The 22422-nt window shown below is 38.0% G+C and overlaps 1 protein-coding gene and 1 non-coding gene across 2 annotated transcripts in view; both read right to left on the reverse strand.

Moving 5' to 3' along the window:
- Window positions 1–22422, reverse strand: part of JMJD1C (jumonji domain containing 1C) — a 249856-nt gene that overhangs the window by 2348 nt on the left and 225086 nt on the right. The window contains exons 17-24 of the mRNA XM_090278088.1: window positions 21087–21301; window positions 20124–20399; window positions 18450–18618; window positions 17525–17615; window positions 16840–16970; window positions 14705–14827; window positions 9203–9342; window positions 7396–7572 (exon numbers count right to left, since the gene is read on the reverse strand). Coding sequence (XP_090134214.1) covers window positions 7396–7572; window positions 9203–9342; window positions 14705–14827; window positions 16840–16970; window positions 17525–17615; window positions 18450–18618; window positions 20124–20399; window positions 21087–21301 — 1322 coding nt within the window. The remainder of the gene's footprint in view (window positions 1–7395; window positions 7573–9202; window positions 9343–14704; window positions 14828–16839; window positions 16971–17524; window positions 17616–18449; window positions 18619–20123; window positions 20400–21086; window positions 21302–22422) is intronic.
- Window positions 22322–22394, reverse strand: TRNAK-UUU (transfer RNA lysine (anticodon UUU)). Its single transcript has one exon. It is a non-coding gene; the product is annotated as a tRNA-Lys (tRNA).

Genomic DNA, 22422 nt, shown 5'->3' on the forward strand with positions numbered 1-22422 from the left:
GAACATGTACAAACTGACCATACACACTTCACTATTTCATAGAACTCCTTCCTGTTAATGAACAGTATGACAGAGAAAGGACCAAGCTGATCCAGTCTCGATTTTGGGATGTTTCTAGGTTGTCTTCTGGTGATATTAAAAGATACAAAATTCCTGGGAAAGGAGAACTAAATGAAAACTAAAGCACTTAAAATTTATTCCAATTGTTTTAAAGTATAAAAATAAATCTAATTGGGAGGAGTGAGAAGAGGGAGATAGTAACTACTGAACAGAGACCGCAGAAGAGATGTAACTGATGGCAAAGTAACAGAATTCCAATTCCACCCCTCGGTATAACGATCACCGGAACAACTGCTGAAGTCTGTGGAGTTCTTTAACTCTAGTACGGTGCCCCTACTGATAACTAGATAGCACGTTACATATAGATATGAATAAAACATTCTCTCTTTAAACATAAGGTTGCTGGTTCCTCTGGAGGATGAACACATGGACGTCTCACATTTTCAGCATCGCTGTATAGTCTCACTGCATCTTCATTATGTGTCTGTAGAACAGATGCTCTGTATTTCACAAAGCAGGAAACTATGGATAAGAGGTTCAGCTCCTGTTCCAAGATAAATCAGCCAATATATGGCAAGTCAACAGGAACCCAGCTGCTGTGATACCCTCCTGTCTAACAGATGCTTTAGTCAGTCCTACATTAACTTAAGTCATACCACACACACAGCCTCCAAATGCCCTCATTGTCTTTCACATTTTAAAACATGCTCCGGGGATTACATCCTTCAAAAGTTCTAGTACGTACAATTTAGCACATCTAGATCTACTGTTTTGTAACCTCTCTCTTTGTTGGTATTACAATTTTGTTTATACATTTTCCTGTTTTCCTTTAGCTTAGACTTTAAATCAACTGTCTTAAATATACCAATGTCTACTAAGTCCAATATTTGGGCTCCCTCAGGGACAATTTCTTTCCATTTAATTTATTTGCCCTATGAACCAGCTATACTTTCCTGTTTTCTGTGTATGTTATGTAACTTTTTGTTGAAAACCGGACACCTGGACATTATAATGTGGTAACTGGAAATGTGACACCCCCTGCCTCCCGTCAGGTTTTGCTGCTGTTGATTGAGTGCTACAGCCATTCATTTGTTTTGTGACTTTTCCAAACTACGTTCGCAAAGACTGTATTCCTTGGTCATTGAAGTCTGTTCCGTCATCTCAGTGCACAGCCAGTGACCTGCCAGAGATCTCCTTAAACGCCCGAAATCAGCTGCCCTTTTCTTCATTAAGCAGTCCCCTGGTTGATGTAAGTCTTGGATTAGACTCCAGAGTTCGGAAAAAGTTGATTCTGTAAGTCTTTGCCAGTTTATGGTGCCTTAATATCACTTTTGAACAGTGACTTTTATTCAGGCTTACAAGATGCTATTATGTTTCCTAATGACCTCAACTTGACTTCTTATGCTTAAAGATTAAGGCAAGATTCAGTCTTAAAGTGGAATACATCTAAACTTCCCACTCCACTTAACTCGTTTGTTGGCCATCTTTGAGTCATTTATGTTTCACTTCCTTGATGAACTACTTTATTCAAACTTATCTTAAAGGATCAGTTGTAATTAGAAATAAGTAATGTTAAGAAAAGATAATTCTTTTCTGTTCATAGTAGTGAGGATATTATCTTGACACTCTGACTGTCATATACACAGCAACTTGTGAGAACTTAAAAGATAAAAAGATTTTGTCAAAGTACTTTTAGGCATATGAATAAACTCACTATAAATGACCAAACACAATCAATTAAAAGTTAAAGGCATTTTTATCAATAAAGATTTTATGTTAATTTTTAGAAGTTACTGTCATTTAAAATAATCCTCAAGATACCAGAAATGAGACAAATCAAATCCTGGGGATCAGGGTCTACCTGCTCCATGTAGGGACATCCAGGGGTTTCAAAGATTTATCATGTTTGCCAAAAGAAGATTAAAAACAATTTTTTTCTTTTATTGATTCTTAGAGAGAGGGGGAGAGAAGACAAAAAGGAGGGGCAGAAACATCAATCGGTTGCCTCCTGCATGTCCCCCGATTGGGGTCTGAACCTGCAACCCAGGCATATGCCCTGACCAGGAATTGAACCTGCGACCTTCTGGTTTGCGGGAAGAGGCCCAACCAACTGATCCATACGAGTCAGGGCCAACAGAAGATTTTTAAAGCCTACAATCCTAGTTTTAGAATATAAAGAAAACTGCAGCTGTGACACTTTACCTCAGCTTGCTGAGATATTCATCCAAACACCCCAGCAAAGACAGAGCTTCCTGTTTCCTATTTGGCTTCTCAAAATGCTCAATGATGACGAATCAAAGAACAGAATGCAGTTTCCCTAGCGCTGCTGGTCCCTGTCACGCAGTATCATTATGATGAAATAGGTTTTTTGTAGGTGTCTTGTGTTTTCAAAGGCATCCTGGTTGTGTGATTTTCAAAGTGTGGTCCACAGTAATATCAGTATCACCTGGGAACTTTTTAGAAATATAATATTTCAGGTCCCTCTTCAGACCCACCGAGTCAGGTATTCTGGGATTGGGGTCCAGCAATCTGTGTTTTTTGTTTTATCAAGTCCTCCAGGAAACCCTAGTGTATTCGAAAGTACGAGAAGTACACTGAGTGTGAGAAATACTCATGTAGGGGGTTTGGGATTATTTTAAGGGCCACCCACAACTTATTGGAAGTGAAGCCATCTATGAAAAATTTTCAGGACCTCTAAGGACTAAATAAATTGTAAATAATAATGCATCTCAAATCCAAGTTAATATTGTGAACAGAGTTCTTCCTTTTAATTATTTCTCAAACCACATTACCACCACCTGTTGAGTCATGAACAACACCCTTTCAACAGAGCACTGTACAGATAACTGTGCTGTCATTATCACACCACATAATGGAAGGAAGGCAGAAATGCTTGTTCTTATAGCAGGCAAGTCTGTGCCAAAATAAGCAGCACAGAAATTTTTGTCTTGGAACACTCACCAATTTAGTGGTAAAGTTCAGAATACAATTTGCCACTCCAGGATATACATGCTGCCTCAGTGTATTTAAGTATAACATCTTTTTACCATAGATGAAATTTGTTCTCTATAATCTAAGTGAAATCTCTACATGTCTTAAAACGTATTTTCCTATGTACTTATGTGTACAGTCACAACTGAAAGTTAGAATCCAACCTAAGTAAGCTTTCTGAAACAATCAAAGACACATATAGGAAGAGGCCAACATTTGCATGTTTGTACAAAGAGCACAATATATATACATTATAGAAAGTCACAATTTTGTTTTCACCTATATTTGTGTAAAAACTACGTTATATGAGAACATATTTTCTCAGGCCTTCAGGCTTCACAGATATCTAAATGCATTATTCTGGGCATGGGAGAGAGCAATGAAAAAAAAAAAAAACACAACCACAAATCTTTGTCCTCGTGAAGCTTATATCCAGTGGGAGGTTAAAAAACATTCAACAAAATTAAATGAATTATGAAGTATATTCGCAGGTAATGACAACAACAGAGAAAACAAAGCAGGGATGAGGAGAGGGCGATGGGGTACATAAGCTGTGGTTTTAAACTAGAGGTGACATCTGAGAAAAGCCTTAAAGAACAGGAAGAAGCAAGTTTTACAGGTATCTGAGAGGGAAAAGAATTGTAGGCAGAAGGATTCATAAGTTCAGAGGGCCTGCAGTGGGAACACGCGTGGCGTATGGGAAAAGCACAAAGGGGCATGGTGACGAGAGGGCAGTAGGGAGGTCAGTGGGAAAGGCGGGCAGTGCGTGTGCGCGGAAACAGGATACAAGTACGGATTGTTAGGGCCTTGCCAGGCTTTGAGCAGAGTGATATGTGAACCAAACTTTTTTCTTGTATTTTTAATTTTTAAAAAACATTTTATTTATTTTTAGAAAAAGGGGAAGGGAGGGAGAGAAACATCGATTAGGTGCACCCCCCAAACCCCCGGCAAACAGGGGACCTGGCCGGCAACTCAGGCATGTACTCCAACCAGGAATGTGGAACCAGGGACCTTCGGTTTGCAGGCTGACGCTCAATCCACTGAGCCACACCAGCCAGGGCTGAGCTAAACTGTTTAACAGGATAACTTTGCTTACTATTTAAAAAAAAAAAAACATGGCTTTTCTCCTACCTCTCTTCCTCCAAGAAAGTCGAAGCAGCAGAGAGACATGTACGTGCATGGAGTCTCTGTGTTGACAGTGGGGGCCTCTGGAGAAGAGGCACTGGGGGCGGAATTCAGCAAAGACTAAAATTTTCACATGAACTCTTATAATGTCTGAATTTTTAAAAGTCACATGAATGCATTATATTTTTCAAAAGAAAAAGTATTTTAAAACAATATTTTCAACAAATAGTACAGGAACAACTAAATATCCATATGCAAAAACAATGTGAATCTTGATCTATACTTTGTACTATAAACAAAAATTAATTAAAAATAAACCGCAGACCTAAATGTAAGAAAACAACTATAAAACTTCTAACAGAATATGTAAGAGAAGAAAAAAATCTTTGTGATCCTGAGCTAGGCAAAACAATTACAGATACAACAATAAAAGTATGATACATTAAAGAAAAAAACTTAACAATGAACTTTATCAAAATTTAAAAACTGCTCTTTGGAAGACACCATTAGGACAAGCTGGGAAAATATACAGTCCCTCTCTATCTCGTGGTTCACTTATCACGGCCTCACTGTATCACAGGATTTTAAAAAATATTATATTTATTTATTGCGGATTTTTCACTATATCGCGGGATTTTGAGGTACTGTATACGTATGTTGTTAAAGTTGCATAGGTTTAAGAGTGTATAATAAATGTAAGGTTCCCACTTCGCGGGGGGGGGGGGGGTTCTAGAATGTAATACCCACGATAAGTGAGGGAATATTGTACATGCGAAATATTATACATGACAGAGAAAGGGCTTTTAATTAGAAGAGATAAAGCACACTCAAATCTCAGTAAGAAGACGTAATTATAAAACAGACCAAATATTTGAACACACATTTACCAAAACAGTTACAGATGGCAAATAAGTGCTCAGGAACAGATGCTCAACATACTTAGTTATTAAGAAAATGTAAATTAAAACCACAATGAGATACCAATGCACACTAATTCAAATGCTTAAAACCAAGCTGACAATAAGGAGAGGAAAGGTAACTCATATACACTGCTTTGGGGAATGGAAAATGGTCCCACAGCTTTGGGGAACAGCCTGGCAGTTTCTTATAAATTAATTATACGTTTATATGACCAAGACAATCCTACTACTCTATATTTACACAACTGAAATGAAAACCTATGTTCATACAAAAGCCTTATGGGAATGTTTACAGTGTCTTTCTTTATTATTGCCCCAAACTGGAAACAACGGAAATGTTCAATTGCTGAATGAGTACAAAAACAAACAAATAGGCCCTGGCTGGGTAGCTTAGTTGGTTAGAGCATCATCCTGATACCCAAGGTTGCAGGTTTGATCCCTGGTCAGGGCACATACAAGAAGCAACCAATGAACGCATAAATAAGTGGAACAACAAATCTCTCTCTCAAATAAAAACTTAAACAAAAAACAAGCAAAAGAAAAAAAAAAAAAGAAAAAGAAAACAAATAACCAAACAACAACAAAAAAACTTTGGTACATTTCTATAATGAACAACTAGACCCAGCAATAAAAAGGAAACAATTACTGATATATACAATATGGATGAAAACTCAAATGCATTATGTTGAATGACTCAAAGGCTACATATTGTACAATATAATTACAATCATAACATTCTTATATAGGCAGAACTAGAGGGACAGAAAACAGGAGAGTGGTTTTAGGAATGTCAAATAGGCAGGGTGACTAAAAAGGTGCAGGAGGGACATTCTTGGACTGATGGAAATGTTCTATATTTTAATTGTGTTGTCACCTAACTATCTGTCAAAACTTACAGAGCTGCCCACTAAATAAGGGCATATTTTACTACATGTAGATTGTACCAAAATAAATGAAAAAGGAAAACCAACCTGCATCATCCATTTCAACAATGAGAAAATGGATACTGGATAAATTGACTATGTAAGAATTTTCAAGGAAACTTGTTTTATCTAAGAATTATTCCCATCTATAAAAATACTCAGTGTACTGTTCTCTTAAATAGGTCACTCCTTGGTGGGCATTTTCCATTTAGATACAGATTAGACATTTTCTGATAAGGGGCAACAAGGCAAACAAACTGTATGTGAGGTACACCCCCATAAAAACCTGAACCATAAATGATCCAACATGTCTGAGCTGCTCATATAAGTCTGTGGGGAAATAAAACAATTTAATATAAAGAATATATTACTTTATTAATATAGTTCCCCAGGAAGTTAATGTAGAGAAAAAGCTGTATATATTTATTATGTTTATATTTTGCTATCATAAATGCTATTTAAAAAATAGAATGATAAACCTAACCCCGAACCTGACATCTTAGCAACTGTTATAACTTAAGAAATGTTTGTGCAACTATAATAAGTGTCACAAATACTAACCAGGCACTAATTGCTTATGTAGTTATAGAAAATGTGGGAAACATTCCTTAGTAAAACTGCACACAAGAGACATCTCAATTACCAGGTGGTAGAGAAGGTATGGAATCTACTTTCAGGCAAACAAGCTTTCCGGATTCTTGGGTTTCCTCTGTACACTTTGTTACTGCGTGGGCTGAACTGGTCTGTGGTAGCTCTAGTCAGTTACAGGAATCTACTGATGCTTTAATCCAAGCCACCAGACTCACCATCTAACTGTGCCATTCTTCCATACTTTACAGTCAAGCCACAGAAATGAAAATCAGGTGTTTATTTTAGTATTTTAAAGTTTTATGGCTCAATATTTATAAAAATTACATACCGACTTTCTTTGGCTACATTACTGCTATGTTGGCGGCTCAAGAAATGTAGGAGGTACACCGAAAGCCTGAATTTTGAAATGGCCTAGCCAATACTCCACTCTACTCATACTTGGTACGGTAGACAATGTACGATCTTTAAGTCTTAATACACCCCCTCCCATTGATTAAGTTTCAACTATGGAGAACTGAATATATAGTACAGTAAATCCTCACTTAATGTGGTCAACAGGTTCTATGGTTTTAAGTGAAACCATATATAACAAAGCCAATTTTTACCAGAGGCTAACTGATATAAACAAGAGTTAAATTCCGATGGCATAATGAAATGTTACTTGAGGACCTATTGTATCTTTTTCCCCCAAAAGTCTTAAAAATCAGATTTCAACCCACTAAATCAGAGACAATGGAAAACCAGAACATGGCTGACATTTAAGCAAGTTCCAAGCCTGTACATACCTGATGAAGCGCTCCTGCCGGTAAGACAACGGCGTCGCCAAGGAACTGAACAAGAGTGCAGGTGCTGACTCCGTATTCCTCAAGCAGCCGTTGGCGGAGCTTCCTGTTCACATACCAGCTTTGATCTCGTATTGGATCATGTTCTGGGGGAACTTCAAGGCCTTGCTCTTTTGAAATCTGAAATACAATTAGAATTAAAATAGACATCTCAATTTAAGGGAAATCATAAATCCTGTTCTGTTAAAGTTCAGTTTTCTTTACAATAAGTCTTTTGTTCTCAGAATCTTATAGAATGACTGAGATTAAGTTAGAGAAAATATTCTACAACAATCTGTAAATCTAAAGGACATTAAAACAACACTGCACGCTGATATGGTGTTAATAAAGCAAACCATACTCCCTTCTCATCTCCTTCACTGTGAAGTTTACAGTAGTCCCTCTCTATATCGTGGTTCACTTATTGCAGCCTCACTGCATGGCGGGATTTTAAAAAAGTATTATATTTATTTATCGCAGATTTTTCGCTATGTCGCGGGATTTTGCGGTACTGTATATATATGTTGTTAAAGTTACGTAGGTTAAAGAGTGTAGAATAAATTTAAGGTTCCTACTGTGTTGGGGGGTCTGGAACGTAATACCCACGATTCCTGAGGGAATACTGTATCTCCATTTGGTTCCTTCCTTATAATTGATTCAAGAGTACAATCCAGAGCCCTGGCCAGTGTGGCTCAGTTGGTTGGAGCTTCATCTCATAATCGGAAGGGTTGTGGGTTGGACTTCCTGGGTTGGGGCATACGGGAGAGGCAACTGATAGGGGTTTCTCTCTTACATTTATATTTCTTTCCCTCTCTCCCTCCACCGTCCTCTCTTTAAAATCATTAAGCATATCCTCAGGTGAGGATGGGGAAAAAAAAAAAAAGTTTAATACAGAGATGAGGAAAAGCTTAGTTTAGTACCTTTTTCCCAAAAGTCAAACCATCTGTATATGGACTTCATAAACATTTCTTGATCCTGTTCTTCTTTTAAGGTAGGAACCTTATACCTTTTAAGATAAATACTTTGATACTACTAACCTCTGACCCTTGACAAATCAACTTCAAGGGACCATTCACTATCTACTGAATAATCACTTTAAAGAGCATGATTTATAATAAATTAAAATACTGGTAGGTACTCTGGGATAAGATCATAGGAACAGTATGAAAAGAAAAGCAGCAATGATGGTTCCTTAAATCCCTACAGTAACAAAATTTTAGAAAATATTTAAACAAAGGCTTTTAATTATTTCAGATAAATATGAACATTCATGAATGTGAACAACTAAATTAAATGTATTATTACTACTCAAAATTCCTATCTATTCAAATAAGTATCAGAGCAATCAGATGTGACAGAAGAGTATTCCCGAGGTCAACAGCAACAAATATCAATAAAAAAATAAAGAGCCTACATTGTTTAGATGTTTTTATGATACATTCATTTTTATATCCCAGTTCCCAATCACTACTTTTCACCAAGGGTAACATCTGACTTCCCCACAGGTTAGCTTGCTCTTTACCATGTAAGGGGACAGGGGAGAAGCAGTTGCAACTGAGAAGAAACGGACATTCAAAACCCTCAATATGAAACGGGACTTGAAAGGAGCAAGAGAATGGAGCAGCTGACTTAACGCAACAAAAAAGAAAATCCCCTCCTCCTCTGAAGTAACTATTTAATGATCTTATATTGAATGCAAAATGAAGTTATACATTAAAAATTAGTCCTTGCTCAAGGTGAAAAGATAAATTATTTGCAACCTAAACTATACCTTTTGAAGAAATTCCCTTATCTTATCAACGTCTTTCCCAGCATAAATATGCCACAGAGCACCAGGTATTTCACTTGAGTCCTTTAATCGTTTTCTTATAATGTCATCCAAATCTTCTTCTTCAAATTTCTTGAGTATTCCTGAAACACAAGAGAGTATTTCCTATTTATTTATTTATTTATTTGGTATTGGTTTGTTGTTCTACTTATTTATGCATTCATTAGCTGTTTCTGGTTTGTGCCCTGACTGGGGATCAAGCCCACGACCTTGGTGTATCAGGACAACAGTAACCAACTGAGCTACCCAGCCAGGGCCAAGAGAGTATTTTCAGATTCGTCAGTAAAGGCTACCAGCAGAAAGCCAAGTCTCCTAAAATTGATCTATCAGAGGTAGCATAGTGCCTGACTAGACTGGGATTCTGAAAGAGATGATAAACCTGAAATGTCTTCTAATTTCTGGGAGATCTCATTTCTTATTGGTTAATTTGTAATCAAATGCAAATGCCCTACCTAGAGCTATAGTTTGAGGAAACATCAGATCATTCTTAAAACAAAAAACTGTACATATATATATATATATATATGAACAGAAAAAAATAGTAATTGTGGCTATTTCTAAGTGAAATATCTTCTTTTCCAAATTCCTAATGTCACTAAACATTTTAAAGCAATGTTTTTTAAAGAGAAAAAATCTATTGCCTGCTACAATGAATACATCAGATATTTCCTAATTTGTGACAAAAAAAGGTTTTTTATCTTTAAAACTGGCTGCAAGTTCAAGGACACTAGTGGCATACAGGTAGCACCTAAAGTGTCTGGCATCAAGGAGAGAGCTGGGGGACAGTTTTCTCGTAGACAGAAAGGCAAGCAGAGGCCACTGACCCTTTTCTGAACAGGCTTCCACCCAGAAAGCCACAGAGCCTGTAGGCAGGCACTGTATCTGAGACTCCATCAACCTGGTTAAAGCTGTTTGCCCCGCCCTGGAGATCCCCTGAGACTCCAACCCACCCAACTTAAGGGCCCATCCAAGCTGTTAACAGACTTTTCCATATGAATGAATGGTCTTGGCTCAAGCTTCACAACTTCCTAAATCCTCTCAAACAAGCAACAGCCTGCCTCAGTGTCCCTCCAGCATCCTTACCCCTTGCTAAGTGGTCCTAGGCAGAGAACTAGCAGCAGCTTAGATTCACAGCTTGACTTCACCTGTCAATCTCCAAGCCCAGCAAGAGTAACAGCCATCTCAGATTGCTTTAGAGCTCAGGCAGGGCGGCCCCAGGCAAAACATAGGTGGGGGCTGACCTTGGCCTGCACCACATAGTAAACCACAAGGCCTGTCCACCCAGTGGACAGCTACAGGCCATGTTGGAGCACCACCACCCTGTCCCCGCACGGCTGACCCTCCACAGAGGGTACAGGTTGGTGGTCAGTGGTCACAGGCAGTCCTCGCAGCTGACTGGCCTGGGTCGATCCCTCCCATTGACATGCCAACAGCAATCAAGTCTCAACTACGAGAAAAGGGTGTACTCAGACCACACAAAGGGTGCACCTAGAGTACTCAGCTTGGGTGATTGTGGAGGCTGTGCCACTGGACCCTACATTAGGCCACTCAGCTAAAGACAGGGAGTCACAGCAGCTCTACCTAATATACAGAAACAAACACAGGGAGGCTGTCATAATAAACAGACTAAGAAATATGATCCAAATGAAAGAACAGATTAAAACTCCAGAAAAACGGAGATAAGGAATCTATCAGATGTAGATCTCAAAACATTGGTTACAAAGATGCTCAGGCAACTTGGTGTGGACCCGAAGAGCATAAAAAAGATCTAGTAAGAAACAAAGGATACATTAATTAAAATAACATGGAAACAACAGTAGAGTGAATGAAGCCGAGAATCAAATCAATGATTTAGAATATAGGAAGCAAAAGACAACCAATCAGAACAAGAAAAAAAAGAAAACCCCCCCAAATGAGGACGGTGTAAGCAGCTTCTGGACAACTTTGAGGTCCAACATTTGCATCATAGGGGTGCCAGAAGGAGAAGAGAAAGAACAAGAAATTGGAAATATATTTGAAAAAATAATGAAAGAAAAATTCCCTAATTTGGTGAAGGAAATGGACATGCAAGTCCAGGAAGCACAGTCTCAAACAAGCTAGACCCAAGGAGGACCACTCTAAGACACAGCGCAATTAAAATACCAAAGGTTAAAGATAAAGAGAATCTTAAACCCAGCAAGAGAAAAGCAGTTAGTTACCCATAGAGGCGTTTCCATAAGACTGTCAGATGATTTCTCAAAAGAAGCTTTGCAGGCTAGAAGAGACTGGCAAGAAATATTCAAAGGCATGAAAAGCAGGGACCTATAGCCAAGACTGCTCTACCCAGCAGAGATATTATTTAGAATCGGAAGGCAGATAAAGAGCTTCTCAGACAAGAAAAAAACAAGGATTTCATCACCATCAAATCATTATTATATGAAATGTTAAAGGGATGTATTTAAGAAAAAAAAAGATCAAAACTATGAACAATAAAATGACAATAAATACATATCTATCAACAGCTGAATCTAAAAAACAAACTAAGCAAAGTAGTAGAACAGAGATGGAATCATGAATACGGAGAGCATTTTGATGGCTGCCAGATGGGAGGGGGGTGGAGGAGTGGGTGAAGAGGTGAAGAAAAAAAAGGTAATTGCAGAATAGCCACGGTGATGTAAAGTACAGTAGGGAAAATGGAATAGCTGAAGAACTGATGCATGACCCATGGACATGAACAATGGTGTGGGGGTTGCCTGAGGGAGTGGGGGTGCCGGGTGCTGTATGGACGGGGGCAAAGGGCAAAAATTGGAACAACTATAATAGTATAATCAATAAAATATAATTTAATAAAAAAAATTGGTTGCAAGGGTTTCTTAATTCAAACATTTATTAAGTGTTTTAAATGTCTAGACACTGTCTTGGAATGTTGGGGATTAGAGTTAAGAAAGACACAGTTGAGACCTCATAGAGTAATAAAAGAAGGTATTAATATAGCAGGCAAATAAACAAAAACATCTCATAGTAAATGCAATCACCTGAATACAAAAAGTTCACAAAGATCAGTTCAGTTTTCAAATGTTATCTGTGTAATTTATGTTTATAAAATGTTCTCTTTAAAAATGCCAGATGATGGTTTTAAAATGCGTTTTCTTTAATAAATTTATAATTTAGCAACCTTAGATGAAAATTTTTTCAATTATTTTTTCTTTAAATTTCATTGTTCTGTAAATTTAAAAAGAACATTCTCACAAGGAAGAGAAGGCTTATTTTCATTAGTGAAGACTTCTAGGGAGAGATGACGATCCGAGTTACACTTTGAAGGCTAAATACAGAAATCTGTAGATGGAGGAAAAGAAAATGTAAGCCACTGCAGATGGCAGAAAAGAAGTGCGTACTTCACGTAGGTCAGTATTTCTTTGTGTTTTAAGCATTATTATATCCCTGCAACATTCCTTTTTCTGTGACCACCTATAAAAACTGACAAAAGCTTTAGATAAAGGAGAGCAAAAGAATTAAAATGTTAATGAATTTTTTTTTTCAAAAGACCAAAAATTATGCTACAAACGAGGGATGGTGTGCGGAAACAAAAAAATAATAATAAAGTTCCAGCATTTAACGACACGAAAGAACAGCAGAGAAAAGCAGGCATAAGCTCTGTATTGTAGTGTTAAGTGCTGTAAGGGATGATGTGAACGAAGTACAATGAAGTACAGGAAAGATGTACTTCTGGGACTAAAACTCAAGTATCCCTGATTCTTAAATCCTTGGGAGTTGGGGAGGCAGAGGTCTCTATTATAATCAATAGCAAAGGGAGTTGAGAAAGAATGTAAAAAGTTTCTATAGTTTTGGGGGAATTTAGGATGGATATTACAGAAGCTGTCAAATATAGAGAAAGATTCAATGAATAACATAATAAAACTCTATGTCCATGGCTCCTAGCCACTAAACCGTAGGTGCGTTCTGGGCTCCAGATACAGAAACAATGATGTTAAGTGATGGTTGGAAGTCATCTATTTCACAGGAAGTGCATGTAAACTAAAAAAAGGAGAAAAATGAAGTCTGTAACACTACAGACTTTTTACTCAGACTTTTAGGAACCAGGGAGTAGGTGTCACAGGAGCCAAGATCAGTATATATGAAGATGACCTAGTGATTAATGTGCCACTGATTACAATGGTGGCAAGTAATAAAAGGACCAGAAAGAAACTACTGAGTTATGCAGTTGTGATAGCCATAGCAGAAGTAATTTGAGTGGGGTGGCAGGTATAGTGACCAACCTGGATTCAGCTGAAAATTGAAAGACACAACACAGAATTTGTTACGAGGGCAGGAATAACAGGGTGGCGAGGAAGACGCAGTCTGAAGATTTTCTTTTGAAAAAGAAGGGATAGTCCAGAGCATACTCCTACTCTGAAGAAAAAAAGCCAGTGGAGTGGCAAAACTTAAAGGCCTATGTCTATAAAGAAGAGAACAGGTGGAATAAGGTTTCAGAAAGAAATCCAGAGGATCGAACATAAAACCCATATACTGCATAGAAATGTTATTTCTGCTTATAAGAAAAGGCCCATTCTAAATGATACTGGAGGAGAAAAAGTCATCTTCAGAGCCCTGGGCCTACTTTCTATTCTTCAATAAATGTTTATAAGTGAGCTTCACAATTTTATTTTCAGTAACACAATATTTAATGATAGCAAAGGAGAAACTACACAGAAATACCCATTTCTAAAATTAAAAGATAGGTAAACAAATTAATCAATTTTCAAGTAATCGTCGTCGTCGGCAGCCGTCCGTCTCGAGAGACGATGGTGTAGCTTCTTAAGAGTCTATCTGCACCGCCGAGAATGGCTGTGCAGTCCAACTCGGGAGTGACACGGTATCTGTCTCCTTCCATGTTGAATCGACATCTTGTGATGACGCTGGAGTGTCCTCTCCAGTGAAGCTGAAGCTACAGAGCCTGGGCAGGGTGATATGGAGGGTCTGCTCTTGCCCATGCAGCAGACCAGACCCCCCCTCTCTTCGCAGCTGAAGGGTCCAAGGGAAAGACGGAGTCAATACAGCTTGGCTTCAGGTGCGCCGCAGGAGTTGCCGGTGTTGACTACAACGTCAAACCGCCTTAGGGACTCCGGCTCCGGATTTTCTGTCGGGGTTTACTCCCTTAGCCTTTCCCCTGAAGAGGTATGCCGCAAGGCAGCAGAGGTTTTTTGGAGTCAGAGTTTTCCTTCTCTGATGTGCCCTGACTGGAAGATCGAACCAGCGACACTTAGCTCGCAGGCCGACGCTCAATCCACTGAGCCAAACCAGCCAGGGGCAATTTTCAAGTAATATAGATTAGAATATTCTTATATCCGTTGTAATCCCTTATGGAATCTTTGCTATTAACACATAGGTTGACATTCTGAATAATACTAGTGTAGGTGGTCATCTAACTGTCACTCCAAGCACCAATATTCTTTTAAGTTTCTTTACCTGCTTTTGAGAGAATGCCATTTCCTTTTGCTATGCCAACATAGACTAGAATATTTACAACATCAGAAACTTCGACATGGAGATTTGTTGTTCCTATATCATGATCTTTAGCAGCAGCTACACCTGTGTATGAAATAAAATTTTACTTGAGAAACTATTGTACATATCCCAAATTAGCTCTATCAGGGAAATTTAATTGTTATTTGAGTTTTATTTTCCTTGTTCCAAAACCAGCCCCCAAAAGCTACAATCCATGAACTGTCATGAAAGTCAAATCAACAGTAAATGGAAATATTTTGCAAGGAATACAACATATTTCTCTATTAACTCCCAATATGCTATTAGCTAGATTTAGAGAAAGATTTATGACTTTAAGTTTCTTTGCATAGAACTAATAAGACCAGTTGTCAATAGAGGTTCTTTCTTTTTTTCTTTTTTTTTTTGACCAAGTCTTTGACTGGAATGTCAATCCTAAAGGAGACATACTTAGGCTCAGGTTGTTACCAAAAAGCCCTGAGGAACTGGGAATGACTTTCAAAGGTAATAAAAGCCCACGAGATAAAAGGCCTAGTACCATGGTTGGTTGTGCAGTCCACAGCAATCTTTCCAGGGAAGGAACGAAGGTTGTTTTCCTAAAGATGGCTAGAAGGGACCTTAAGGAACAATGAAAAACCAGAAAGACTTGGAAAGGACAAGTGTGTACAGGCAAGGATGAATGCCAGGTATGTGGCCCAGCTTCTGTGCCCTGAAGAGCAGACTGAGGATCGCCCTAAATGTTCCTTGGGTAAGTTCCAGCAAAGCAGAACTAAAGATCATAAATGATCATTTGCTGCTCTTGTTATATTTATGCAAATGAACAGGATAAATTAAAAATGGACTTAATGTAGTCCTTTTAAAGACAAGGAGGGTAATCTTAGGGAGAAAAATCATTATTCAAGGAAAATCACAATGATCAGTGGTAGACTATAAAGTAGGGCAACTAACAGTCTTAAAAGTTTCTTCTCATTTAAAAAATGGTTTCACTTGAAAATTAAACCATGTCTGTGATATCATCAAAGATATTCAAGTTGCAGGCAAGTAGAATGTCAAGTGCCTTGCAACTGGATGTCTTCCCAATAAGACAGTCTTACAGATTTAGAGACTTGTTAGTGGGTTATGTTACATAAATTAACATGTGTTTTCTCTTTTCAAAGGGCATAAGCCTATGACCTCATTACCTGAGTGATTGTCTGTATGCATAAGCCTCACTTAATCCCCTCTGCAGCGCTGCCTCCTGAGACTCAACGGTTTGGCTGAACTAAATGGCTGGGTTGGTGAAGAATGGGGTGGTCTGTGGGCTTCACTTTAAAACTGGTTTCTCTTTTCTATCCTAATGGCTTGGACAGAAAGGGCCCAGAGGTCTGAGAGGGGGGAAACCTAAACTATTTCCGTCAGCCCAAACTAAGTATGGTGGACAAAAGGGTTTTGGATAGGTGAGAGGTGCCTAGCACACCTTCCTCCAAAGAAGCCCCCCCCCCCTTTTTTTTTCCTTTCTCCTAATGTGGAACATTGAAAAATTAATCCCTGCCTTTTGTCATCTGGTAGGTATGGATTGAATGATGTCTTTTAACCCTTTTCGCCAAATCTGTTGCCCCCAGAACACAACAAGGATGCCAGCCTGTTAAACCAAGCACGCCGTTGTCCGGAGACAGCCAACTGACCTGGAGTCTGCACGATCCTTCCCCCTGTGGGAAGGCCACCCTCCCCTCCACACCCCCACTATTATTAGGGTTTTCTGGACCCAAGGGTAGATAGGACGACGACCATGTCCAGCTTGAAGCAGCTAGAGGAGCTTGAGACCTTCGCCCATTGTCCTTTACAAGATTACAAAGGGTCTTAATATCTGAGAGGGAGGGATAGTTATTTTTCACCAACCATGGGTATGGACTTGGGGGGGGGATTGCTGGGGGAGGGAGATGCTGGATGGAGGGGAGTAAAGGGGAGAAAATTGGAACTATTGTAACAATATAATCAATAAAATACATTAAAAATTTTTTCTTATTAAAACCAAAAAATCATTAGACAATTTATCTTTGAAAAGAAGTTATTAGTTATAATTCAATTCCAAGTTGATAGAAATGCAAATATATATCTACCATAGGCACTGCACAACCTGGGTCCTAGATCAGGGCGTACAAAAAATCCTGGCAAATGAGAAGCCAAATTGAGTTTTCCTTCTGGATTACAGTATTCTGGCAATGGCAGGCTTTTTAAAAGATCTTCATATCTGAAAAATAACATTGACTTAGAACTTCTGAGTAAAAAGTGACATTTTTAAGTGCATTAAAAATTTAAAAATATATATGTACACACACACATATATATTTTTGCCTCCGACACCAGCGCATGTCCAAAAATATAAAATTTTTAAGTTGATCAAAACATAGGAACATAGGACAACCTTTCCTTAAGGTCTCTGATAGGTTAACACTTTACATGACTTCATTCAAAGTTGAAATGAACACATGGGAAGCAAAGAACAGAAGTGATACTCGAACTGCAATGCTACCTAATTAGAACCAATTAAAGGTACCATGAACAGGGAAGTTGTCAACAGGGCCCGTGTCCTTGACCTGAGCATTCTTTCCTTTACTGCCCTAACATAAACACCACCCCCAGCTAAGAAGACAAATTCAGTTTTGCATTTTAGTTAATTTTTAACTGAGGAAGAAAATGCCTAAAGTTCACTTTTTGTGTGTGTTCCTTATCTTACTTCTGGGTATAATCTCAGCTCAACTTCAAAAAGCTAAGAGTCAACAAAACAAGTTTCAAAAGATATACCTTGCTGGCATCACGGTCTTGAATTCTTCTCCTGAAGGGCAGTCTTTCAACTTTAAAACCACCGTTTCTCCACTTTTTGTTTTTTGCCGTTCTATAAAGAATGCAGTTAATTATTAAAAAGATAATCTCTGCGTTTTTATTTTAATTAATGTTTAGAGATGAAATGGAAACAAATAATTCAATTATTGCACAGTAGGTACTTAATATATGCTTATATATTGGCTTTTATTTCTCATATACTTTAGTTTTACAACTTCTGTTCCTTATATACATAAATCATTTTTAAAATATTTCTATAGTTGTTATTAAAATCACATTTTTGATATTCAAAGTTTTACATAAATTTCATGATTCAATTTTCTAAGGCTTATGGGGTTACCAGAAAACATTCCCCATGTGATATAAGTAATTATAACTAGAAGACTTGCTTATAGCCGAAGGAAATTAGGTGTGGAGACAAGAATAGGATCCAGTCTCTTATTTCCAAGCACAGGTGGTCCCTGACTTAGGATGGTTGAACTAAACAATTTTTCAATGGTGTGGAAAAAGTAGGCATTCAGCAGAAACTGTATTTCTAATTTAAAATTTTCATGTTTTCCTGTTCTCTATAGTATGTTAATTTTGTTTCTTTTGCCCTGTGTAAATAAACTAATGTAACATTTAAGGTAGGGTTGGCTGAAGCTATGCTGCTCCGTAGGTTAGGTGAATAAATGCATTTTGACACGATAATTTCAATTAACAATGAGTTTATCAGGATATAACCCAATCCTAAGTTGAGGAGCATCTGTACTTGTTTCTTTTTTACTAGACAATAAAGCAATATAGAAGTTTAAAAGATTAAAAATCTGTTAAGTAGTATTTACAACTTATTGTTTGAGGGGGACATGTTTAACAAAAACAGTAAAACAGGCAAAAAACAACATACTTGAAACTTCTTCAAAACCATCCCAGAATTCCTTAACATTGGCATTTGAAATAATGCTGTCTTTGCAGTTCAGAAGATCAGCTTGGTGGTCTCCAAAATCAAGACTAATTGATTCTGCCTTCCATAAGCTCATGTTCATTTTCTTATGTACACCAGAAACCACTGCAGGCTTATAGACAGATAGATAAATAAAAGTTAAAAGGTATATGGAAAACTTCCAAAATTTGACTTTTCACATACATACAACAAATGTTACATGTTTCAGTACTAATGACAAATTGTGAGAAACAACAGACTATCAAAAATAGTTCCTGACCTGGAAAGATGTTCACAATATATTGTCAAAAAGAAAAGGTTGTAGAAAATGCCAGGTAGAGTACACTGCCATTTTTGAAAATAAAGAATGAGTAGGAATTTTCAGAAAAGTCTGAAAGACCATACTAAAATCTTCATTTCTTGCCCTGACCAGTGTGGTTCAGCGGTTTGGGTGTCACCCCACAAATCAAAAGGTTTCAGATTCGATTCCCAGTCAGGGAACATGCCTGGGCTGCATGCCAGGTTCCCAGTTGGGGGTGTTGTGGGCGGCAACCGATCGATATTTCTCTTCCTCCCTTCTCCTCTCTCTAAAAATAAATAAAATCTTTAAAAATTTTCATTTCTTAACCATATAAATATGGGTTTTTGGGTTGCTCTATTTACAAATTAATTTTTACAGAAGAACATAACCTACTTATTTATTTGTATGTATGTAATATATTAAGATTTTTAGTAAATATATAAAGTCCTTGGGATTAAAAGTTTATAAGTATTCTGAGTTTGTGTCACTTAAAACACAACACACACACACACACACACACACACACACACCTCAACAAGAATCATGATAAATAAAAATATTACAGCTAGGCATAACAGAATTAAATTTCAAGCCTAATGACTATTCCCTAAAAGCAAATCTCTCCTTTGAAATCATATGAATTCAAGATGTCTCAGAGCTCTCTAAACTAAAGAACGAACTATTGAAGATTTCTAGCTGATGAAAAACAAACAAAACCCCAGAAAACAACAACTACTCTGAGGCAAGCTGATGTGTTATTCTCAGTTGTTTTTTCCTTTGTAATTCCATTAATGTAATAGAGTAACTGTCATCTGAAATGTGTTATCAAACATTATACCAGAACTTTGGTCAAATAGAAAATAACTTTTTATTTGAGCTGAATTAAATAATGGAATTTGTCACTCAAGACTTCATGAACTAACTTAAATATAAATAATCTATGGGTAAACATTAAAGGCAAAAACATCTATAATTTTTATCAGTTCAAGAAAAATGTCTCTAGTATTAACACTTTAATAGCAGATATGAAATCTGTTAACTAGACTAAAATAGAAGTGTAAGAAAAAAAGGAGGTACCAAACTTTATAAATACATGGCTTTATTAAGACTGTTGACTGATAAATAAAAAATCAGTGCTTCCCTGTTAATTCACATAAATCTAGCCAAAAACAAGAATTCAGAAACAATCACTGTGATAATCTTTTGATGTCTTACTTCCACTTCGAATGTGTTAAATACGATCTTCTCCCTTTCTTTCTATTCCTAAGAAGAGAACAATTTTGCCTGTTTGTTTCAGTTCCTCTAAAACTGTACTAAAATCAGCTTAAAATACTCACTTGTCCATGTTTCCAACACTCTTTGAAAAGCTTCCAATTATTAGTATTTTTATAATCCTTAAGCCAAAGAATACGCTTCTCACAGATCCAAGAATGTGGTATATCACTGAAAAATTGGTTTTCATCCGTGGCAGATTTTCTGCTTTCTTGAGGCTCTTCTTTAAGCTCTGGTTTTACATTTATCTTAGGGGCTTTATTTGGTGGAATTTTGTTTTCAACAACTGAAGCAATTATGTCATCAAGAATGTTTGGCATAGTCCTTCCACTTTTACCACTCTATTAGGGCAAAAAATCATATTTTGAGAAGAAATGTATACATTTTTAAACTTTCTTTCTGACTTACTACTAACATAGCAAACAACTAACAGAAACAATTTACTTGCCTTCAGGAATATGTATTCATGTCAATGGATATGGATTTTGAGTCCCTACACTGTTCCTCAGAGGTAGGAATCAGGAGTTTGGTGGTCTTCGGGTGAGGCCAAGTGGTACAGGAACTACAAGTGTGGCCCTTCTACTTTTTATATTGTTTCAGGACTGGGGAAGAGGGCACAGTTGGGTGGAATTTCCACATACTTTTAATAGCCACTAAAAATTTATGCCTATCTATACTATATTGTGTATATTTTCGTCTGCAGAATAACTAAAGCAAAAACTGATTTCTAAATATTCTAAGTAACAAAACATTAACTTCTGTGTTTTTTTCCCTATTAGATATATGGTTTTCAAATTCTGAAGAAGTATCTTAGGGCTCTTCTGGCATAAAAATGTCCTTCCCCCAACTGTATTCACCTTGAGAAAAAAAAATCTCTAGCTTTCAAGTTATGAGTTATAATGCAAATAGGAACATGCCTAGTAATTCGGTACTTAATTGGCTCTGCCTCTATTTACTGTGTAGTTCACAGCTGGACCTCTAAATCATGTAAACTTAGCGCCCATATATAAAAGCCAAAAGTCACTCACTGGGGTTCCCATCGAATACACTGGTGCAAAGGCAATGCCAGCATCTGTAGAACCCACACGCAGCTTGCCAGCTGTTGTGGTCAGTAAATCCCGTAAGGTTGAGCCTTGTTCATTACTCTGGGACATAGGAGGAGATGTTCTGCTGTTTGGTGAATCAGGATTCTCTTGTTCTCTCTCTTCTTTGATTTGCTTTTCAAGGGCAAATTCTTTATTTTCTAAAATAAAACAGTTTTACAAAATTCAAATAAAATTAAGCATGCTGCTAAAAAGTACAGACAAAACTAGCACCCTGTATTTTATAGTGAAAGGTAAAGTCTACATATAGCACTAGTGATTTATTCACCTGGACACACACCAGATGATGGGCTAGATGCTTCAAAATGGAGTCCGTTTGGATAGGAAAAGGCCTTCCTCAATACCTGCTGAGTTTATACCTGCCACATGTAGCTGAGTTTATACCTGCCACAAACGAAACCGCTATAGCTAAGACAGGGAGAAAGAACATGCGAATAACAAAGCTATTGCCCTGGTGGCTTTATGGATATGCTCATCCAGAAATTATTCTGCCACCAATTTTGATGCAATCACAGGGAGCCAAGATCCTAGTAAGAGAAAACAAAGGTTTTACTGAACCTAAAGCATAGTGTAAACCAAAGACAAAAAGTAAATTCTTTTATGTGAATAGTCGTCGGCAGCCGTCCGTCTCGAGAGACGATGCTGTAGCTTCTTAAGATAAGAGTCTATCTGCACCGCCGAGAATGGCTGTGCAGTCCGACTCGGGAGTGACACGGTATCTGTCTCCTCCCGTGTTGCATCGACATCTTGCGATGACGCTGGAGTGTCCTCTCCAGTGAAGCTGAAGCTACAGAGCCTGGGCAGGGTGATATGGAGGGTCTGCTCTTGCCCATGCAGCAGACCAGACCCCCCCTCTCTTCGCAGCTGAAGGGTCCAAGGGAAAGACGGAGTCAATACAGCTTGGCTTCAGGTGCGCCGCAGGAGTTGCCGGTGTTGACTACAACGTCAAACCGCCTTAGGGACTCCGGCTCCGGATTTTCTGTCGGGGTTTACTCCCTTAGCCTTTCCCCTGAAGAGGTATGCCGCAAGGCAGCGGAGGTTTTTTGGAGTCAAGAGTTTTCCTTCTTTGATGTGCCCTGACTGGAAGATCGAACCAGCGACACTTAGCTCGCAGGCCGACGCTCAATCCACTGAGCCAAACCAGCCAGGGGGGATGGAAGCGCCCGAACAGGGACATGAACCCTGGACCCTCAGATTAAAAGTCTGATGCTCTACCGACTGAGCTATCTGGGCATGTGAATAGTACACTAATGTATAATGT

Source organism: Furipterus horrens, unplaced genomic scaffold (genome assembly GCF_987537825.1).
Source record: "Furipterus horrens unplaced genomic scaffold, mFurHor1.1.pri manual_scaffold_5, whole genome shotgun sequence".
NCBI classification, from domain to species: Eukaryota; Metazoa; Chordata; class Mammalia; order Chiroptera; family Furipteridae; genus Furipterus; species Furipterus horrens.